Source organism: Parasteatoda tepidariorum, chromosome 6 (assembly GCF_043381705.1).
Source record: "Parasteatoda tepidariorum isolate YZ-2023 chromosome 6, CAS_Ptep_4.0, whole genome shotgun sequence".
In the NCBI taxonomy this organism is placed as follows: domain Eukaryota; kingdom Metazoa; phylum Arthropoda; class Arachnida; order Araneae; family Theridiidae; genus Parasteatoda; species Parasteatoda tepidariorum.
In genome coordinates this window covers 26,727,376-26,746,265 of record NC_092209.1, presented here as the reverse complement: position 1 = coordinate 26,746,265, position 18,890 = coordinate 26,727,376, and the positions used below count along the sequence as shown (strand labels likewise).

General features: G+C 29.9%; 1 protein-coding gene across 1 annotated transcript in view; it reads left to right on the top strand.

The window, feature by feature from the left end:
- The window catches only part of LOC107445316 (prolyl 4-hydroxylase subunit alpha-1), a 41,518-nt gene that overhangs the window by 19,532 nt on the left and 3,096 nt on the right, over positions 1–18,890 (top strand). Inside the window, exons 6-12 of the mRNA XM_071182123.1 lie at positions 469–520; positions 1,442–1,605; positions 2,942–3,115; positions 7,227–7,291; positions 11,742–11,895; positions 14,798–14,857; positions 17,365–17,433. Of these exons, the coding sequence (XP_071038224.1) occupies positions 469–520; positions 1,442–1,605; positions 2,942–3,115; positions 7,227–7,291; positions 11,742–11,895; positions 14,798–14,857; positions 17,365–17,433 (738 nt within the window). The remainder of the gene's footprint in view (positions 1–468; positions 521–1,441; positions 1,606–2,941; positions 3,116–7,226; positions 7,292–11,741; positions 11,896–14,797; positions 14,858–17,364; positions 17,434–18,890) is intronic.

Here is an 18,890-nt window from a genome sequence, read left to right as displayed (position 1 = left end):
ATATATGCATATATAGACAAGTCAGAATATTTCCTGAATAGGATTATACGATAGGATTATATGTAATATTCAATTCAAAGAAACTAGAAATTATAAATCTAATCAAAATGGTCCGACCGTTTCTTTTTCTTTTTACAACTTCTTAAAAAAAATATTATGACTACTCAAAACCCTGACCTTTCATCAGGTAAAAATTCATCTTTATGCAATACTAAAGACAAAAATAATTTTCTGACCTCGTTTTTTTTCTCCACGAACTTTTGAAACCTGACGAGCTTTCATCATATGAATACGTTATTTTAATTCATTGTTTTTTAATAATAAAAATGGCTTTCAATTTCGGTAAATGTTAATGTTTTTTTGCGAAATAAAAGATTTGCATTAAATTATGTCACAAATGTAAAATACAATCGCTTCAGAAATTTGTGTTTTGATTGAAGTTAAATTCATTTATGCATTTTTTTTCAGATAAAAAATTATACCGCTGCTGCTGAGGTATCAGAAGACATATTAAAATTAGGTGAGATTCAAATGACAACTATTGACACATATTTTTGCTATGTCACATTTAATTTGCCCTTTTTAGTACTATGCTGTTATTTTTATAATAAATAACAAAACCTAAAGGAACAGTTAAACTAAGCAGCTCTTCACTATTTGAAAAGTGCAAGATGCAGGTAGTTGTCCTTTCCTAATTTATTACATTGCAACAAATTGACTCATTACAGAAATCAATTTAAAAATGAAGATGCTTTTTATTTTATTTTCCAATCTACAGCAAATTAATTATGGTATATTTAATTGTTAACTTCTACACTTTCGACTCGAAATTTAAAAAACTCATTTTTTTTTTTNTTTTTTTTTTTTTTTTTTTTTTTTTTTTTTTTTTTTTTTTTTTACAAAATTTCAACAATTTTGACTGAATAAGTAATAAACTCCCATATCATTTAAACATTTTTCAGTCTCGGTTAACTCAAAAATAATATATTACTGAACACAACGGTTCTGTAATGACAACAACTTATAAGCCGCTTTTCCAGTGAGCTCGTAAACTTACATACGTATGAGTAACAATAAATAAATAAATATATTATTGTCAAACTCTCATATGCAATAAGTCTAACACTTTGGCTACTTTATCTCCTTTTAATTTAATTATAATCCAATAAGAATAATAAAAAAAAAATTCCAAATTTTTTAAGTACCATGCAAATTATTCACAAAATATAAATTATAGAAAGCTACCATGTAAATAATTGACATTACTTTCAAACATAGCTTTAATTTGAAATAATACCACTTTACACTACTTCATATTTGATAAATAAAATTGATAATTAAAATAGTGTTGTAGCCTAATTTAATCTACTCGTGTATTTAGTAGATAAAAACAATAAACTATCACCTATGGTTGATATTTATTTGCTAACATTTATTGTAGACCCGAATCACGTTCAAGCCAAAGCCAATCTGAAATTTTATCGTACACTGGAAGCAAGTATGGAAGCACCAATCGATGAAACCTGGGAAGATTCTATCCATGACGAGCAAGCTACAAAGGCCATGAATGCGTATAGCACATTATGCCGGGGGGAAAAAATAAAGGTATACAAATCTTTTGAAAAAATTTCCTAAATTCAGGGTGACTAGTGGTTCCTCAAAACTATTAGAGTATTATAAAATTTTCGTCGTAGAATGCATTTCGAGTTTTTTTTAAAAGTGAACACAATAATAATTGGTAAACTGATACACCCTCATTTGTGTTATGAATGGAGTGAAAATGTACAGCATTTTAGTGTTTGCTGAAGCAGATGCATTTTCTCTCCTTTGATGGTAAGTTAACTGCAACAACGCTGTCTCATTGATTTTTCTCTTTACACGAGTTAGAAAATACAACTAACAACAAGATGGTATAGTTAGTTTTTTTTTTGGGGGGGGGGGGAGATTTTGTTTTGAAAAAGGCTACATTTAAAAAATGCAGATTTTACATTTTTTTGAGAGTTTGAATGGCTATTTCTACTATAACCAAAGATAACCCAGGAAAGTGTTCGGCCTCAGTGCTCGTCCTTATAGTGAACTTTAATATTCAGTTGGGAATTTTTTAGGGTGCTGTTGTTTAACACATTCACGCCGGGAAAAGTGAAAATACTGGTACGGGAAAAGAGAAAATACTGGTAGAAGAACTATTTCAATATTAGATAATATTCGGGAGGAATTAATCTATTCTCAACAGTAACAATTTGCTGTAAGGAAATTTATCACGGCGAAGAAGCAATTCAATATAAAAACTGCATCCGTTAAAAACAATTGGTAGTTATGGATTTTCATAATTCCCAGAAAAAAACTAAAAAATGAAATTTATTGCTACCAGTTTTTACTCCGGTGCGCTGCCAAGAAGAGAAAATCTAGCGTGACCCACCGGTGGGTTAACTCCATTGCCTGCTCACCTCATTGCTCAACCAAAACTGTTATAAAATTCCAGATGAATGGGATAGGGGTCGCTTCGCGGCCCAGGTGCCCAATAAAATCAAAACACTAGGACTAGGACCGGTGGGTCAACCCGGTGTGAACGTGTTAACCTAGATTCTCAGAAAAAAAACCCGAAAATTTCACAAACTTTGACAAAACATAACTTTGGAAAGGAACAATGCCCCATGGAAATGAGTGTCCACCGCTAGGCAGTATTTTGGGGTACTGTTACTTTGTGTAGATAAACCTCTTGAAACATATTCATGTTTTACTTTCACTTGACTTTCACATTCACTTGAAGATTACCTTGCACTTTGAAATTTTCTACAAAAGTGGTATATATATAAAGGGTATAGAATTTAGGAAGAAAGATAATTGTTCAACTTACGATACTTTTGCATCTTATTTGTTTGCATGATTTGACTCAGCATGATTCAAAAACTCTAAAAGTATATAAATCATTTCTTTACAGACCTCTAACGAAAAACCACAACTGCATTGCTACTTTGCATCCAAAAATAGCGGCTACTTTTTATTACAACCATCCAAAGTTGAAGTTCTGAACTTCGAACCATTGCTTGTGATGTATCACGATGTCTTGAGAGATGGAGAAGCGGAAATTTTAAAAGCATTAGCTTATCCAAAGGTTTGAACAGTTTTTAATTCAACTAGGTTCTCTTTTTTATTTTATTCAATACATCACCTAATACTTATCAAAACACAAGGATACTTAACAAAAATATTTTAAACGTTTTTTTTCTTCCAGAATTTATTGTATTAGTATTCTTTTTTTAGTGCAACTATAAATATGTTTTATTAAAAAATAAATTGTTGTATTTTACGAAATAATGAGAATAACGGTCACAAACTTAGAATGAATGTAAGGCACATCACACATCAATTGGGTGCGTGCGACCCGCACCTGGCTGGAAAAAAAGCGTTCTTATTCACAGACTCAATGGTATTTCTATCTTCCAACATTTTATTTTATTTTACAACCGGCATTAACCCTTTCGGACCGACTATCATTGATACGTTCCAGCATAAAACCGTATTAACCAGAGTAAAAAGATAAAACTTGTATTCAAAGTATTTCTTTAGCAGTTTATTTGTGGGAGGAGTTATAATTGTTTGATTTATTTAATTCACTATTACTTTGTTCAAAATAAAACTATTTAGTTATACTTTCAATTAACATTGATTATATGTATGATTAAACCAACAATAATTAAAGTAAAAGCGAAGTAAGTCTGTCAAATTAGTAACGACTTCATTTAAGTTACCGTTTTTTATTAAATTACATCCTGATTCTGATTTTGTACGTATGCTTTTCTGAATCACCCGTCCCTAAGGGGTTAAACAGCCTACCGAATTCTAAGTTTACAATTATCAATGTTCAATACCCGTAGCCTAGTAATTTGGAACATACTAATTTAATTATTTACCTAGTAATTTTGAACCTATTGGAATTAGGCAAAGGAATTCCTGTATCAAACATTGGAAGAACCTAATCTTCACACAGGACTTTGTGATGCAGCTTACCCGCACTTGCGCTAAATAAAATGGAAAATTACTAAAACCTCCCAAATTTAGTCCAATGGCAAAGGGATTCTAACACATGATCCGTCTAACAATGAAAATATTATACGTCAACACTGTGGTCGGTACGAGCCGGAAGCAGAATTCATATAAACCAGTTTTCGCTGAGAATCGGACTAGGTTCACCTCTTTGGGAGGGGAGTGCTCTATCGCCTGAACCACCGCGGCTCTAGCTTCTTACATTCATTCCTTAACCCCTTGGGGACGGGTGATTCAGAAAAGCATTCGTACAAAATCAGGATGTAATTAAATAAAAAGCGGTAACTTAAATGTAGTTGTTGCTAATTTGACAGACTTACTTTGCTTTTACTTTAATTATTGTTAGTTTAATCATATATATAATCAATGTTAATTCAAAGTATAACTAAATAGTTTTATTTTGAGCTAAAGTAATGGTGAATTAAATAAATGAAACAATTATAACTCCGCCCACAAATAAACTGCTGAAGAATTACTATGATTACCAGTTTTATCTTTTCACCCTGATTGATACGGCTTTTATGCTGGCACGTATTTGTGACAGTCGGCGCGAAAGTAGAGTAATGGAGGAAGTTCACACGACTTGGAAAATCTCTCCGTCATAAGGTTAAACATATTTATGTCCACTTTGAATGTTGAGACGACTATCCTTGCAATTTGCTTTCGTGGCATTTTATTGCAATATCATATTACACGGTTGAACTGAAAGCCTGGTTGCTTTAGGCATAAAGATCTAGGCTTTTATTGCAAACATTAACCAGAAATGTTATCGTTCTAGGTAATGATTATATAAACAAGTCTTTACACAGATTTCCAGATCGAAAAATGAAAAAGTGGTATAAGAAATTGTATTGTTTTCTATTTGCGAATACTAGAATTCTTATATAATGTGAATAAATATTTCTAGATGCGAAGAGCTAATACTAAGAAATCTTCGCTTTCTTAAGTTCTATTTCTTCCAGGTGCGCATAAACCATGTAAGAGTTGCAAATATTTCCTTGACTATTCCCTAAATAGTCGCATAAATGGTTATAAAAGTGTCTATTTTTAAAAATCATATAAGACTATGTGTATGTACTGAAAATCAAACGAATAAATGAACCACCCTTAATAATTTTTTGATCTAATGATCAGATCTTTACTTTCCAGGACCCAATCTTAATGGTTCAATAGGGTGACCTCAAATATGCTAATTAAAAAGAGCCGATAACATTTTAAGTTACAAAATCTATCGCAAAAACTTACTTTCTCGGAATTAACATACCTTTTTTCACGTATTTAGAATTCTGACTTCCAAAATATGGTTCAATAGTTTGGACAGGAGAGCGATCCAAAGTTTGGTCCCTTTTGGATGTTAAATTTACTTTTTGCGTATTTCACTTCATCTTCTGAAATTTTTAAGCGAATTGAAAAAATTTTGCCCACAATTATAAAATTCTTTTTTCCGAAAACAATTCCAGTCGAAATTTAATTTTTAGTAAATATATATTATTTTAATTAATAATGGTCGAAAAAATTTTGAATTGCACAAATGTTTTCCCTATGTCAAAGAATTTAATTTTAAATGGCACATAATACAAAATTTGAGCGAAATTAGTCGAATAGTTCCTGTGATATTGAATTTTAAAAACACGTGTTTTTCAAAAATGCCTTTTTCAGGAACTTTTCGACGGTTTTCTCGTAAAATTTATATTTTCAATTTAAAATTACAATCCAAAATTACAATGTAAAATTTTGTATACCTTGCAATGAAAAAAATTTTCGACTATTATTAAATAAAATTATAAAAAATAATAAATATTTACAAAAAGTTATATTTTGTAAGGAATTATTTTTGGATAAATGGATTTTATAATTGTGTATACAGATATTTCAGTTTGCTTTGAAACTTCTCGAGACATGGCAAAATGCACAAAAAGTAAAATTCACATTCAGGTGTCCAAACTTTGGATCGATCCCCTGAACATTGGGACCATATTTCTCAAGTAACAGTTACCGGCTATTTTTGGCGAGTCAGAAATCAGGATAGGTAGAAAAAAAGATATGTTTATTCAGAGAAAGTGCATTTTTGTTTCTGATCTCATAACTTAAAATATCGTTCGCACTAATTAATTAGCGTATTTGAGATCATCCCCTTGAACCATTAAGATTGAATCTCAGAATACAAAGATATGATCCTTAGATCAAAAGTTATTTATGGTGATTCGTTTTTTATTTTGCGCATGGTACATGAACAATATATTTTGTCCTCCGAACAGCTCGTGCTGATTTTCGAAAAGCGGACTTCCCGTAGCTCCACCGAAAATAGTCAAGTGCTAGCATACCTGCCAACTTTCACTCCTTCCGAGAATGGATTTTCAGAGTGGTTGTAAAACAATAACCGAAAATCAATCTGATTCAAAAATATATTTATATTTTAATCCCGTTGAAATTTGCTTGCGTAAAGATTATTATGCTTTCATATATTTATTGTAATTATTCATATGTAGTGGTGGTCAAACTCATTCATAATTATAATTCAAAAAGTTAATTGAAATAACCTGAGTATTGCCACCACTTTAAATATGAAAATAAAATCCTCCGGAAAATCCTCAGGGCTGAAAACCTATATATATAAAGACGTAAAAGAGTAAAAACTGGTATCAAATAAATTTCATTTTTTAATTTTTTTCGGGAATAATAAAAATCTATAACTACCAATTGTTTTTAATGGATACAATTTTTATATTGAATTGCTTCTTCGCTGAGAAACAATTAATTACAGTGAATTGCTTATTGTTAAGAATAGATTAACTCCTCCTGAATATTATCTAATATTGAAATAGTTCTTCTACCAGTATTTTCTCTTTTCCGTCTCGTTTTCAGGCCTGTGCGACCTTCCTTCAGTCATGTATTAGACTTCTATATGTGAAATACGTTTCCAAATCTTTGAGGTAATCACAAAAATTTAATAATTAATTTTTAAAAACAAGGAAAATATTTTATAGAACAAATTTTGTTGCAGCTTGAATATTTTTGGTGGAACTTAATTATTTTAGGAGAATGAGGAATATATGAAATTGACATATATTTGGGACATTGAGGAATATTTGAAATTTTTTCAGGATCAATGATGAATAATTATTTATTTCATACTAAATTCTTTCACTAATGTTTCTTTTTTTTCTAAAAAAAAAAAGTTTGCAGAATCACCGATTCCGATAAGAAGCTCTGAAAAAATACAGTGTAGTCGTATTAGCAAGAGGTATGTTTCAACCTTTTTACTAAGTTTTCAAAGTTTTTACGTTTTTCAAAGTGGTTACGAAATAAAATTATGTTGACTTATGGATAATTTCTCATAAACGTTCTTGATAGTTATGTTGAATAAAATTATATTGCCTTATGAGCCAACATTTTATTAGTTCTAAAATCGCATAAATATACGATTAGATTTTTTTGTAGTTACATAATTTAATTAGATATAGTGGTGGTCAATATATTTTTTAAATAAAGAATAAAATAAAAAAGTCAAATTTTTGCTACAAGTATAAATATCAAATTCATGTCTTTCTGAAATCCCGAATGTGTAATATGACCTACCAGACTGTGTAGCGGTCAGGAAGCTGACCTTAAATCAGAAAAGTCCTTGGATCGAATCCAGGGCTAGGCATGAATGTTCTTTCCTTCTCTGTACTATCTGTCCTGTCTGAGGGAGCAATGTTGACCCACCTTATATGGTCCCCCTAAAAAAGTGGCCAACAAAACTGCCCTTCCGATGCCTGAATGACGAAAGGTCATTCTCCAGGTGAGCCATGGACAAAAAAAGGTTAAAAAAAGGATTCAATATTAAAGAAAGTGCTCTAAACTCCTTTTTTTAATGGCGCAAAAATAATATAAGATGTAATCTTTAAAATATATTGGAGAAACAGAATCGTCCGTAGTTTAATTTTTATCAATAACTAATGAGGTTTTAAACTAATGAAGAAACTCCATTTCTTAAATGACACTCGAAATATTTAAATGATTTTTACTATCGGAGGTTGAAATTTTTACTTTTACCCCCTGTCCAATATTTTAGATGCTAGCATAAACGGACACATGCACACAAAGACAGACAAACACAAAAGACAAAATATTCATTTTATTATTACAGATTGTATGTGTTACTATTTGGCCGAAATAAAGACATTTTGCATATAATTAAACTTGTTCATCCAACGAAAGTTTCAAATAGAACATAATTTTTAAAAATTTTCGTTTTTTTTAAAAAAATTTTATTTTATTTACAAACGGTCATATTTTAAAAATTGCAAAGCATACAAAATTTTACTTCATTTTATTATACGTGACAAAATACATAATAAGTGAAAGCATAATCACCAAATCGTTTTTAAATTAGGAAATTTCAAAAAAAGGTCATATTGTTAAATTTAAATTTCTAAAGAAATATTCCATCTCAGTTCAAAATCGTTCAAATACTTGTGTTCAGTTTAAAAATTAAATTTTTAACTTATATTAAATAAAATAATCAAAGATAACAAATAAATGTAATACTTTGCTCATTGAATTATCTTTGAATAAAACAGTTTAACAATTATTTTTAAAAAGTTTTAGGTTCTCTTAAATTACTTTAAAGATAAGAACATTCACGAGGGGGAGGGAGATTTGAAGCTGTAGTAAAATTTTATTTTTTCTTTTGTTTTCATAATTGATATGGTAGTTAAACTTGAAGAACTGTGGACGATACAAGGGGTACATTTTAAGGGGTATGCATTAATCAGAGGAAATAACATAAAATGTTCACATCTATATGGGTATTTTTAATGTAAATGCTTTTGCTTTTACTTTAATTTCAATATAACTAATACGCATTAGTTTTGAGTATGCTAGCATGATTTTTATTTCAAATTTGGTATGGGTAAATGAAATATTACAAAAAAAAAAATTTCTTTCTTCTTACTCTGACTGAAACCACTCTGAAAATGTCACTTACCTGTTTCATCCACTCAGTTTTTAATTTATGNTGTTCATTGAATTATCTTTGAATAAAAGAGTTTAACAATTATTTTTAAAAAGTTTTAGGTTCTCTTAAATTACTTTAAAGATAAGGACATTCACGAGGGGGAGGGAGATTTGAAGCTATAGTAAAATTTATTTTTTCTTTTGTTTTCATAATTGATATGGTAGTTAAACTTGAAGAACTGTGGACGATACAAGTTAGGTGACATTTTCAGGGGTATTCATTAATCAGAGAAGATAACATAAAATGTTCACATCTATATGGGCAGTTTTATTGTAAATGTTTTTACTTTAATTTCAATATAACTAATACTCATTAGTTTTGAGTATGCTTGCATGATTTTTATTTCAAATTTGGTAGGGGTAATTGAAATATTACAAAAAAAAAAATTTCTTCTTACTCTGACTGAAACCACTCTGAAAATGTCACTTACCTATTTCATCCACTCAGTTTTTTATTTATGGAGACATTTAAAGTTTCTTTTATACCGTTGACGCTCAACCTCAATTATTGCTATGATTTAAAATTTTACTTAAGAAGAAAAATTTTGTGTTTTAATTAAACTTTAAATCTCAACCTCAGTTATTGTAATGATTTAAATTAATTTTTCAAATATTTGGAAATCAATACTTTTTTTAAAAAATTGTCAATACATAATTAACATTGTTAGGAAACCTGTGTCGAATTAAAACATTTATATTTTGCTATTTGTATGAATGACGAAACTGTATTCTGACGTGCAACTGAAAAATCTACGCAAGCGACAAAAAATTCAAAATTGAGATTCTTATATATTTGGCATTTTTGTATGATAAACTACATATTAAAAAAAAATTTTTTATCAGTTTTTAGAAATTCAATTTTGGCATTCATGGCATTAGTAAGAGAAAGAAAATAATTTGTCATGGTTATTCCTCTCTAAATCTTATCATGAAACACGAAAAATTGAAAATTAAGATTCTGATATATGTGTATTTTCTTCGTTATTAGCTATTTATAGAATAGAAGAAAAGCTGATACCACTACAATTATAGCTAATTTTTAGCTATTTTATTCATATGCTTTAATCGTAAAAGAAATCTTGGTAGTTACAGATATTATATTTTTCTTGAAAAAAATTCTAGAACGAAATGTCTTTCGTACCAGTTTTTGCTCTCTTCCGCCTTGATACCTTCTGCCCTAAACCACTTACAGGGATGCCAACTTGCTCCGCTTTGTAAAATAGTATTTTCTAGTGGTTACGAAATTTAAGTTACTTTTAGTTTCATATTTTTCATTTTAAGTAATTTTCACACCACTAATTATCAAAAATTATAAGTATCCTGTAAAATGCAACGTCATAGCATTTATCTGCCTGTACACCTAGCTTTCTTGACTTATACAAAAATAGTTCTCTTAAGTATTTTCTTAAGAGCACTGGACACTTCAACCCCCTTATTTGATCTTCCTCTAACTACGACCCAGATGACCCTAAGTGCAGGAGACGGCCGAAGGCAATTCTCCATTACTATAATAATCTCCAAGACATCGTTTGAGTCGCATTGCTCATTTTTCTATCTTCCTGACTGGCTCCTCATCTCCTCTATCATCATTACCCTTTTCCACATTTTTGGGTTGGCCCAATCCTTCGCAGAATTGCTGCGGCTCATTCTGATTCAATTTACTAATACAACTACTGACAATGCTAATCACTAACTGCTTATTTTTCAATAATTATAAATAAAATATAAATAATAATTTATAATAAATAATTTAATTTTCTTTCATTGTTTATGTTATTACCTGTCTGTGTTATCCCTGTTCTCTCTTCTTTTCCACAATATTATTTAACTACTAACATTAAGTTTACTAACTCAAATAATTTTAATATCAATGGCCTTAGATTCAGTTTGTAATCATATAATTTACGGAGGTGGCCTTTTTGGCCAGGTACTCCGGTGCACCAATTATTAGTTTTCCGCATTCATCTACTGGTTGCTCTATTAAAAAGTAGGCGTAACTATCCTTTTTTTTAACGAATTGTACTAAATATAATTTGTTACCACTTTATTAAAACTATTCCAAAAATCGGAACAATTGGCATCCCTGCACTTACGTTGTTTTTAAAATTGCTCGACAACATAGGTTTTAAATAAAAACCTCATATTTGCACGGATGCCATATGTTACTAAAAATGTAGGAAGTAGAAAAAATTTAAATAATTTTTTTTCTCATTTTATTTAATTATTAAATTATAACTACCACCATGATATGCATTGAAAATTATTCATATTTAAAGCAAACAAATTCCGACCAAAAATCTTTATTTATAAATTGAAAAAGAACATGCAAGAAAAAGTTGTTAATTTTAATCTGTTATAGTAATTATTTGCTTTATTTTTTTATTAATCACCGCTTCTTACACTATTAGCCGACTGTAGCATCCCTGTATTTGTGATTTTTAAGCGTTGCTTTCAAACAAATTATATACAAGAAACCGTGCTGGTCTTCGGGTTGGCCGGGATAAACCTAGTTGGTAGGACGTTAAACTCATGTTCGTGAGAACGGAAGTTTGAATCCCACCGGCGAAAGAAACCCCTTGCATTAAATGGTTACTGGTGAACATTAAACTGTTGTTTTAGTTCGCTGCCACTAGCTAAAATATTTTCAAAAACCTTCAGTGATCGAAGGAATTAACTATATGTTTTCATTCCAGCGCTTTTTTTCAAGACTCAGAACACTCTGTTGTAAAAACCATTAGTAGGAAACTCCAAGATATCATAGGAACAAACAGCCACCCTGATTTACCTCTAGAAGTAGTAAACTTTGGAACAGGAGGTCATTACGAACCCCATCTAGATTTTGAACCAGTGAGTAAAAAGAAATGAGAATATATTGCCAAAAATATTTTACATTTTCAGTTTTAGATGTTTTTTGGGATAGATTGTACTTAATACAATTACATACCTGCCAACTTTTAATCCCTTCCATTATTATTTTTCCCAGTGGTATTAAAATGGAATTAAAAGTTCAATTTTAAGTAAACAAATACGTTGTATTTGAGAAAACTTAAGTTGACAACCATGACAGTAACGCATATTAATATATGTGCTTAATTTTTGTAAGAATAGTGGTGATCAATATCATTTAAAAATTAAGATTATAAAAGAAAAAATGGTATATTATTACTACCACTTTAAATATGAAAATAAAATCTTTCGGAAAATCCGGAAGAGTTGGCAGGTATTCACTCCTTTCGAGAATGGATTTTCCAAGTGGTAGTAAAACAAATACCGAAAATCTATCATCCTCAAGAATATATTTGTATTTTAATCAGGTTGAAATTCGCTATCGTAAGGAAGGAATAATATGTTTTATATATATTTGTTGTAATTATTTATATGTAGTGGTGGTCAAACTGATTTAAAACTATTATTATAATTCAAAAAGTTTTGTGAAATAACATGAATTTCGCTAACACTTTGAATATGAAAATAAAATCTTCCGGGAAAACCGAAAGAGTTGGCAGCTACGCATTTATGTTAACTTCGCTTGATTATTCGATGTATGCCAACCAAGAAATCTTAGCACCAAACAATAAATTAAATAGGTGAGAATAAGTAAAGTCTGATTTGAAATCTGAAAGCGTAGAAAAAAAATTAATTTTAGCTTATTTTCGGAACTAGTTAAATGTATAAAGCAACCAAGATTTTTTTAAATGTTATAACATTCATATGAAACTGTATTTTATCCGTGAAAAAGTAAATCGTGATAACTTTCTTATATTTGAAATTAATAAGAGCTCATTTTACATATCGAAAAATCAGTTATAAATAAAATGGTTTACTAGTATGTCACTTTTTTAAAATTTTAAAGACAAAGTGGTAAGTTCTGATTTTTTTATTATAATTTTTACGATTATTTTAGGCAGTGATATTTGAATATGAGCATATTATTATCAGGGCTGAAACTTACCCCGAATAGAGAAAAAAAAGGTAGAGGAACTGCTCGAGTACTCTGTTGTTTACGGTATTACGGTAAAAATAAATGTTCTATTATTACCATGACCGTGTGGACGTTTTCGAAATAATTATATTTGTCATAATCAAGGACATAAAGTAATAACCAATGAAAATTTCTTTCTTAAAGAATGAAAATACTAAATAAGAATGAAAATACTAAAGAGTGTTACTACGAATTGTATCTCTAATCCGAGTAAGAAAAAGATATTAATGACAAACTTTCATGCAACATTTGAATATGATGAAAACCTTTTAAACTGTTTAAAGGAACTAATTTGAACTATCAGTTATATGATATTTAGGCTAAATTTTAATATTAACCCTTTGAGTACAATTTGACGAGACTCGTCATGCATTTATTACAAATAAATAAAAAGTGGTGAAAAAAATATTTTTCTGTCATTTTATTTAACACGTTCACGCCGGGAAAAGTGAAAATACTGGTAGAAGAACTATTTCAATAATAGATAATATTCGGGAGGAGTTAATCTGTTCTCAACAGTAACAATTCCCTGTAAGGAAATTTATCAAGGCGAAGAAGCAATTCAATATAAAAATTGCATCCTTTATAAACAATTGGTAGCTATGGATTTTTATCATTCCCGGAAAAAAAATGAGAAATGAAATTTATTGTTACCAGTTTTTACTCCAGTGCGCTGCCAAGATGAGAAAATCTAGCGTGACCCACCGGTGGGTCACCCCGTCGTGAACGTGTTAAGAAAGAAATAATGTATTGATAATTACTCTATCTCACTAAATTACAAAGCATTTAGTGAAGGTGTCAGGTTATATTTTGTAACTATTTAACAAAAAAAACTTTTTTAATCAAAAACTTACTACCAGGTTTTTAATTTGGTTGTTTCCTCCCAGTTCGGAATTTAAATAAACCGGATTCAAAGTATTGCTTCTTACAGGTGTCAAATTGACTAACAACTTCAGGAGGGTCAAAACTATCTACATTTGCATACCTGCCAACTTTTTATCCTTTCGAGGATGATTTTCCCCAGTGGTAGTAGTACACTAGAATTTAAATTACAACTTAAGGCAGAAACATACGCTGAATTTTAAAAGACTTAGACGGAAAATAAAAACTGCATACCTGCCAACATTCATTCTTTTCGAGAATGGATTTTCCAAGTGGTAGTAAAACAATTACCGAAAAACAGTTTTACTCAAAAAGGTATTTATATTTTAACCAGGTTGAAATTTGCTATCGTGAGGTCTAATATGCTTTCCATATATTTGTTGAAATTATTTATGTGTAGTGGATGTCAAACTCTTTTATAATTATTAACATAATTCAAAAAGTTAAGTGAAATAACATGAATTTTGCACTTTAAATATGAAAATAAAATCTTTTAGGAAAACCGGATAAGTTGGCAGGCATGATACTGTATAACATATTAATATATATGCTTAATCTTTTTAAATATAGTGGTGGTCAAATTATATATTAAGTTTATAATTTATAATATTGTAAGTTTTGGGAAAATACAGCAAGCGTACATTTTACTACCACTTTAAATATAGAAATAAAATTTTGTACCAAATGCGTAAAAGTTGGCAGGTATGCTTGATATATTTTGCACCTTTAAGCTACTTTTTAAGTTGTTATAATAATAATCAAAACAATGTGTGATTGAATTTTTATATTTATTTTCGTTGTTTTTTTATTAATTTACTATTTTTTATTCAAGTAGTTATTAATTTAATAAAAAATTTTATAACTTCAAAACTCTTATAACTTTAGATGAGTGAGCAGCAGGTAGATTCTCAAATGGGATATCCTCTTGCTACTTGGATGGTGTATGTAAGTTTTCTAAAATATTCTGCACCTATCAGTTAAGTTTTTTGTAGCCGAAATGTTTCCTAAAAATATATTATTATACTTTGTCAACTGTTAGATTACTCCGTCTATTTTAAAAGTATATGTATTTTATTAATGGTAAGCTGTTTTTCTTTATTTTAACTTTCTTTCAATTATAACTTATTATTAATTATAATCATGTTATGAATGTTTTTTGAGGCATCGATGCATTATAAAGATTGATTTTTATATTAGGACAGCTATTCTTTACTTTGAAATGCCTCTTTTGTGAAAGAATGCATCCTAAAGAGAACCTTTACGTTACTTCCTAATTCTATTACGTGTAGAATTTTATGTATATATATGTGCTACCACCTAAAATATAATACTGAGCTAAGATTTAGTTCATATATAAGGTTTATTTTAGTGAATAACCCAGCATAAGATATTAATTATTTTATGACTTGTGAACACAGGAATAACCTGTTCTGTCCCGAATTTATATATTGAAATGATACAAAAAGTGGTTTTATGGAAAAAGTGGTATAATATATTATCGAAATTAATTGGTTTTTCTACTGTTAGGGCATTCAAAAAGTCTTTGATTGATTGAAAAGTACTTGCTCCTTACAATTCTAGATCTAATCAGAAATAACTAAATCATTGTGATATCTGAGAATCTTTTTAATTCACCCAGATAAATGAAAATACTGAAAAAAGTTTCCCATCACAATGAATATCTTTGAAAAAGGGAACTGTCCTAAATATATGACGCTGGGCGTTAACCGATTAACTATTATAGACGAATCAGTTAGTGGTGCTTCGCACTAAATACTGCGATATCACCAATATCCAGCATAGTTTAGTGAATAAGAAAATTATAAAAATCTATAATTTTCCTAATTAATACTTTATGAAATAAAAAATTGAGCTGAGATATAGTTCATATGTTAGCTATATTTTAGTGGGTAAGACATATATTAACACGTTGAATTCCATGGGGGTCACCGGTGACCGACACTGAGATTGCTCGTAGCGTCACGGGGTTCACCGGTGACTGGCGAAGTAAAGATCATTAGAAACACATAATTTGAGTACATTTTTAATTTGTTTCATATAATTATCGCTACTAAAATGATTTGACGAAATTAATGCGATATAGAACACACAAAAATAGTTTTATTTATATACACAGAGATGCCAACTTGCTCTTGACAGCGAATAAATATTATCAACTGGTAATTTAATAATTGTGATTCTTGGTTTGATAAATTCAATTTAGTAGATTTTTATCCACCACTATTTCTAAATAATTCGACGGCTTATATAATTCACCACTTTATAGTACTTTAGTCATGCTATACCTTTTCTTTATAGTACTTTAGTCATGCTGTACCTTTTATAAAGCAAGCAACAATACTCAAATGTTTGCAAAATTTACTTTGTAGTTATTTACCGTTTGTTTTAATTATTTATGAATGTCCGGAGCAGTTGGCATCTCTGCTAATTTGAACTTGAACTAAGGTGAGATACAGAGTACCTGTCCGCGAAGTGGACAATTGACTCTTTCATCGAAGATTGTGCCCGTGGGCACCTGAAATAATGTCTATAAGGGTGTAGGATTCCACAGTGGGGCTGTGACTGTCTTGGTGGGCGTGGCCTGGTGGGGTAAATGCTAATTTGTCTATGCCTATGTGAGGTGGGTATCTATAAATCTTCCGGAAGAGTTGGCAGGTATGCCTTAGTCATGCTATACCTTTTATAAAGCAAGCAACAAAAGTCAAATGTTTGCAAAATTTACTTTGTAGTTATTTACCGTTTGTTTTAATTATTTATGAGTGTCCGGAGCAGTTGGCATCTCTGCTAATTAGTCAAAATATTACTTTGTGAAATAGTATCTTTATTTCAGTAACAAAGTGGTAGTATTATCACAGCAGTAAATTTGTTTTTGAAGAAATTTTTGCAATTAAAATTCAGAAATATTAAAGACTTTATTAATATTATTAACACGTTCACGCCGGGAAAAGTGAAAATATTGGTAGAATAACTATTTCAATATTAGATGATATTCGGGAGGAGTTAACCTATTCTCAGCAATAACAATTCACTGTAAGGAAATTTGCCACTTCGAAGAAGCAATTCAATATAAAAATTGCATCTGTTAAAAACAATTGGTAGTTATGGATTTTTATTATTCCCGGAAAAAAACTAAAAAATGAAATTTATTGTTACCAGTTTTCACTCCGGTGAGAAAATCTAGCGTGACCCACTGGTGGGTCATCCCGGCGTGAACGTGTTAAAAATAACTTTTGCTTCGGCTTAAATATTTGCCTTGAGTGCTACCCATATGTTGTTTCGACAATCTAATTACTAAAAAGATATTTTTTAGTTAAATTTCTACACATTCACAGTTAATACTGTCTATTTTTTTTATTGTTTTCGTTTTTATTACTGATATCTATTTATTTGTGTTTGCGATTAGCGCATTTTATTTTCTTTCTTCCTTTTAGTTGAGTGACGTAATATCAGGCGGATCAACCGTGTTTACAGAAATTGGTGTTGAAATCAAACCAAAAAAAGTAATTATTTTTTTTTATTGTATTAGATTTTCAATTTAAAGATAATTTAATTTTTACTCACTTCTCAAAATTCGGATTACGTATTTCAAAACATGTATGGTTATATCTTGCTTATATAGCCGGCCAGGTGGTCGAGCGGTTAGCGTGCCTGACTGCGAAGCATATATGGCAACGTTACTTTTAAAAAGTAACGAGTAAAAGTACAAGTATTTTTAAAAAAAGTAACGAGTAAAAAGTAAAAAGTTCTTATTTTAAAAAGTAACGAGTAAAAAGTACAAGTAAAAGTACAAGTACTAAACAAAAAAAAGTAATCCCCCATCTTGTANCGTGAACGTGTTAAAAATAACTTTTGCTTCGGCTTAAATATTTGCCTTGAGTGCTACCCATATGTTGTTTCGACAATCTAATTACTAAAAAGATATTTTTTAGTTAAATTTCTACACATTCACAGTTAATACTGTCTATTTTTTTTATTGTTTTCGTTTTTATTACTGATATCTATTTATTTGTGTTTGCGATTAGCGCATTTTATTTTCTTTCTTCCTTTTAGTTGAGTGACGTAATATCAGGCGGATCAACCGTGTTTACAGAAATTGGTGTTGAAATCAAACCAAAAAAAGTAATTTTTTTTTTTTATTGCTTAAGATTTTCAATTTAAAAATAATTTAATTTTTACTCACTTCTCAAACAGCACTGTTAATAAAATTCGGATTACGTATTTCAAAACATGTATGGTTATATCTTGCTTATATAGCCGGCCAGATGGTCGAGCGGTTAGCGTGCCTGACTGCGAAGCCAATGACTGTGGGATCGAATCCAGTTCAGGGCATGGACGTTTCTCCAAGTGTGTTGTTTTCTAATTAATACCAATATTCTCCGACATCATTTTGTCACTGAAGGTAACCCCTAGGAATGACCTACCACCATTAACCCCTTGGGGACTGGTGAGTCAGAAAAGCATTCGTACAAAATCAGAATCAAGTTATAATTAAATTAAAAACGGTAACTTAAAAGTAGTCGTTTCTAATTTGACAGACTTAGTTTGCTTTTACTTTAATTATTGTTTGTTTAATCATTTATATAATCAATGTTAATTCAAAGTATAACTAAATAGTTTTATTTTGAACAAAGTAATGGTGAATTAAATAAATCAAACAATTATAACTCCGCCCACAAATAAACTGCTAAAGAAATAGTTTGATTACCAGTTTTATTTTTTTACCCTGGTTGATACGGTTTTATGCTGGCACATATTTGTGACAGTCGGCGAGAAAGTGTTAAAGACCATTTGACAGTGAAACAGAGAGTATACAATGAAATAGAAGATACAATAAAACCTCGCTCCCGAGAGGTTTCATTGTATCTTCTATTTAAAAAACCGAAGATTAAAAAATGTCTAAAGTTGAGATTAAAAAAAAGATTAAAAGTTCAATATCGTCTCCGAGTGCTTTATTTTG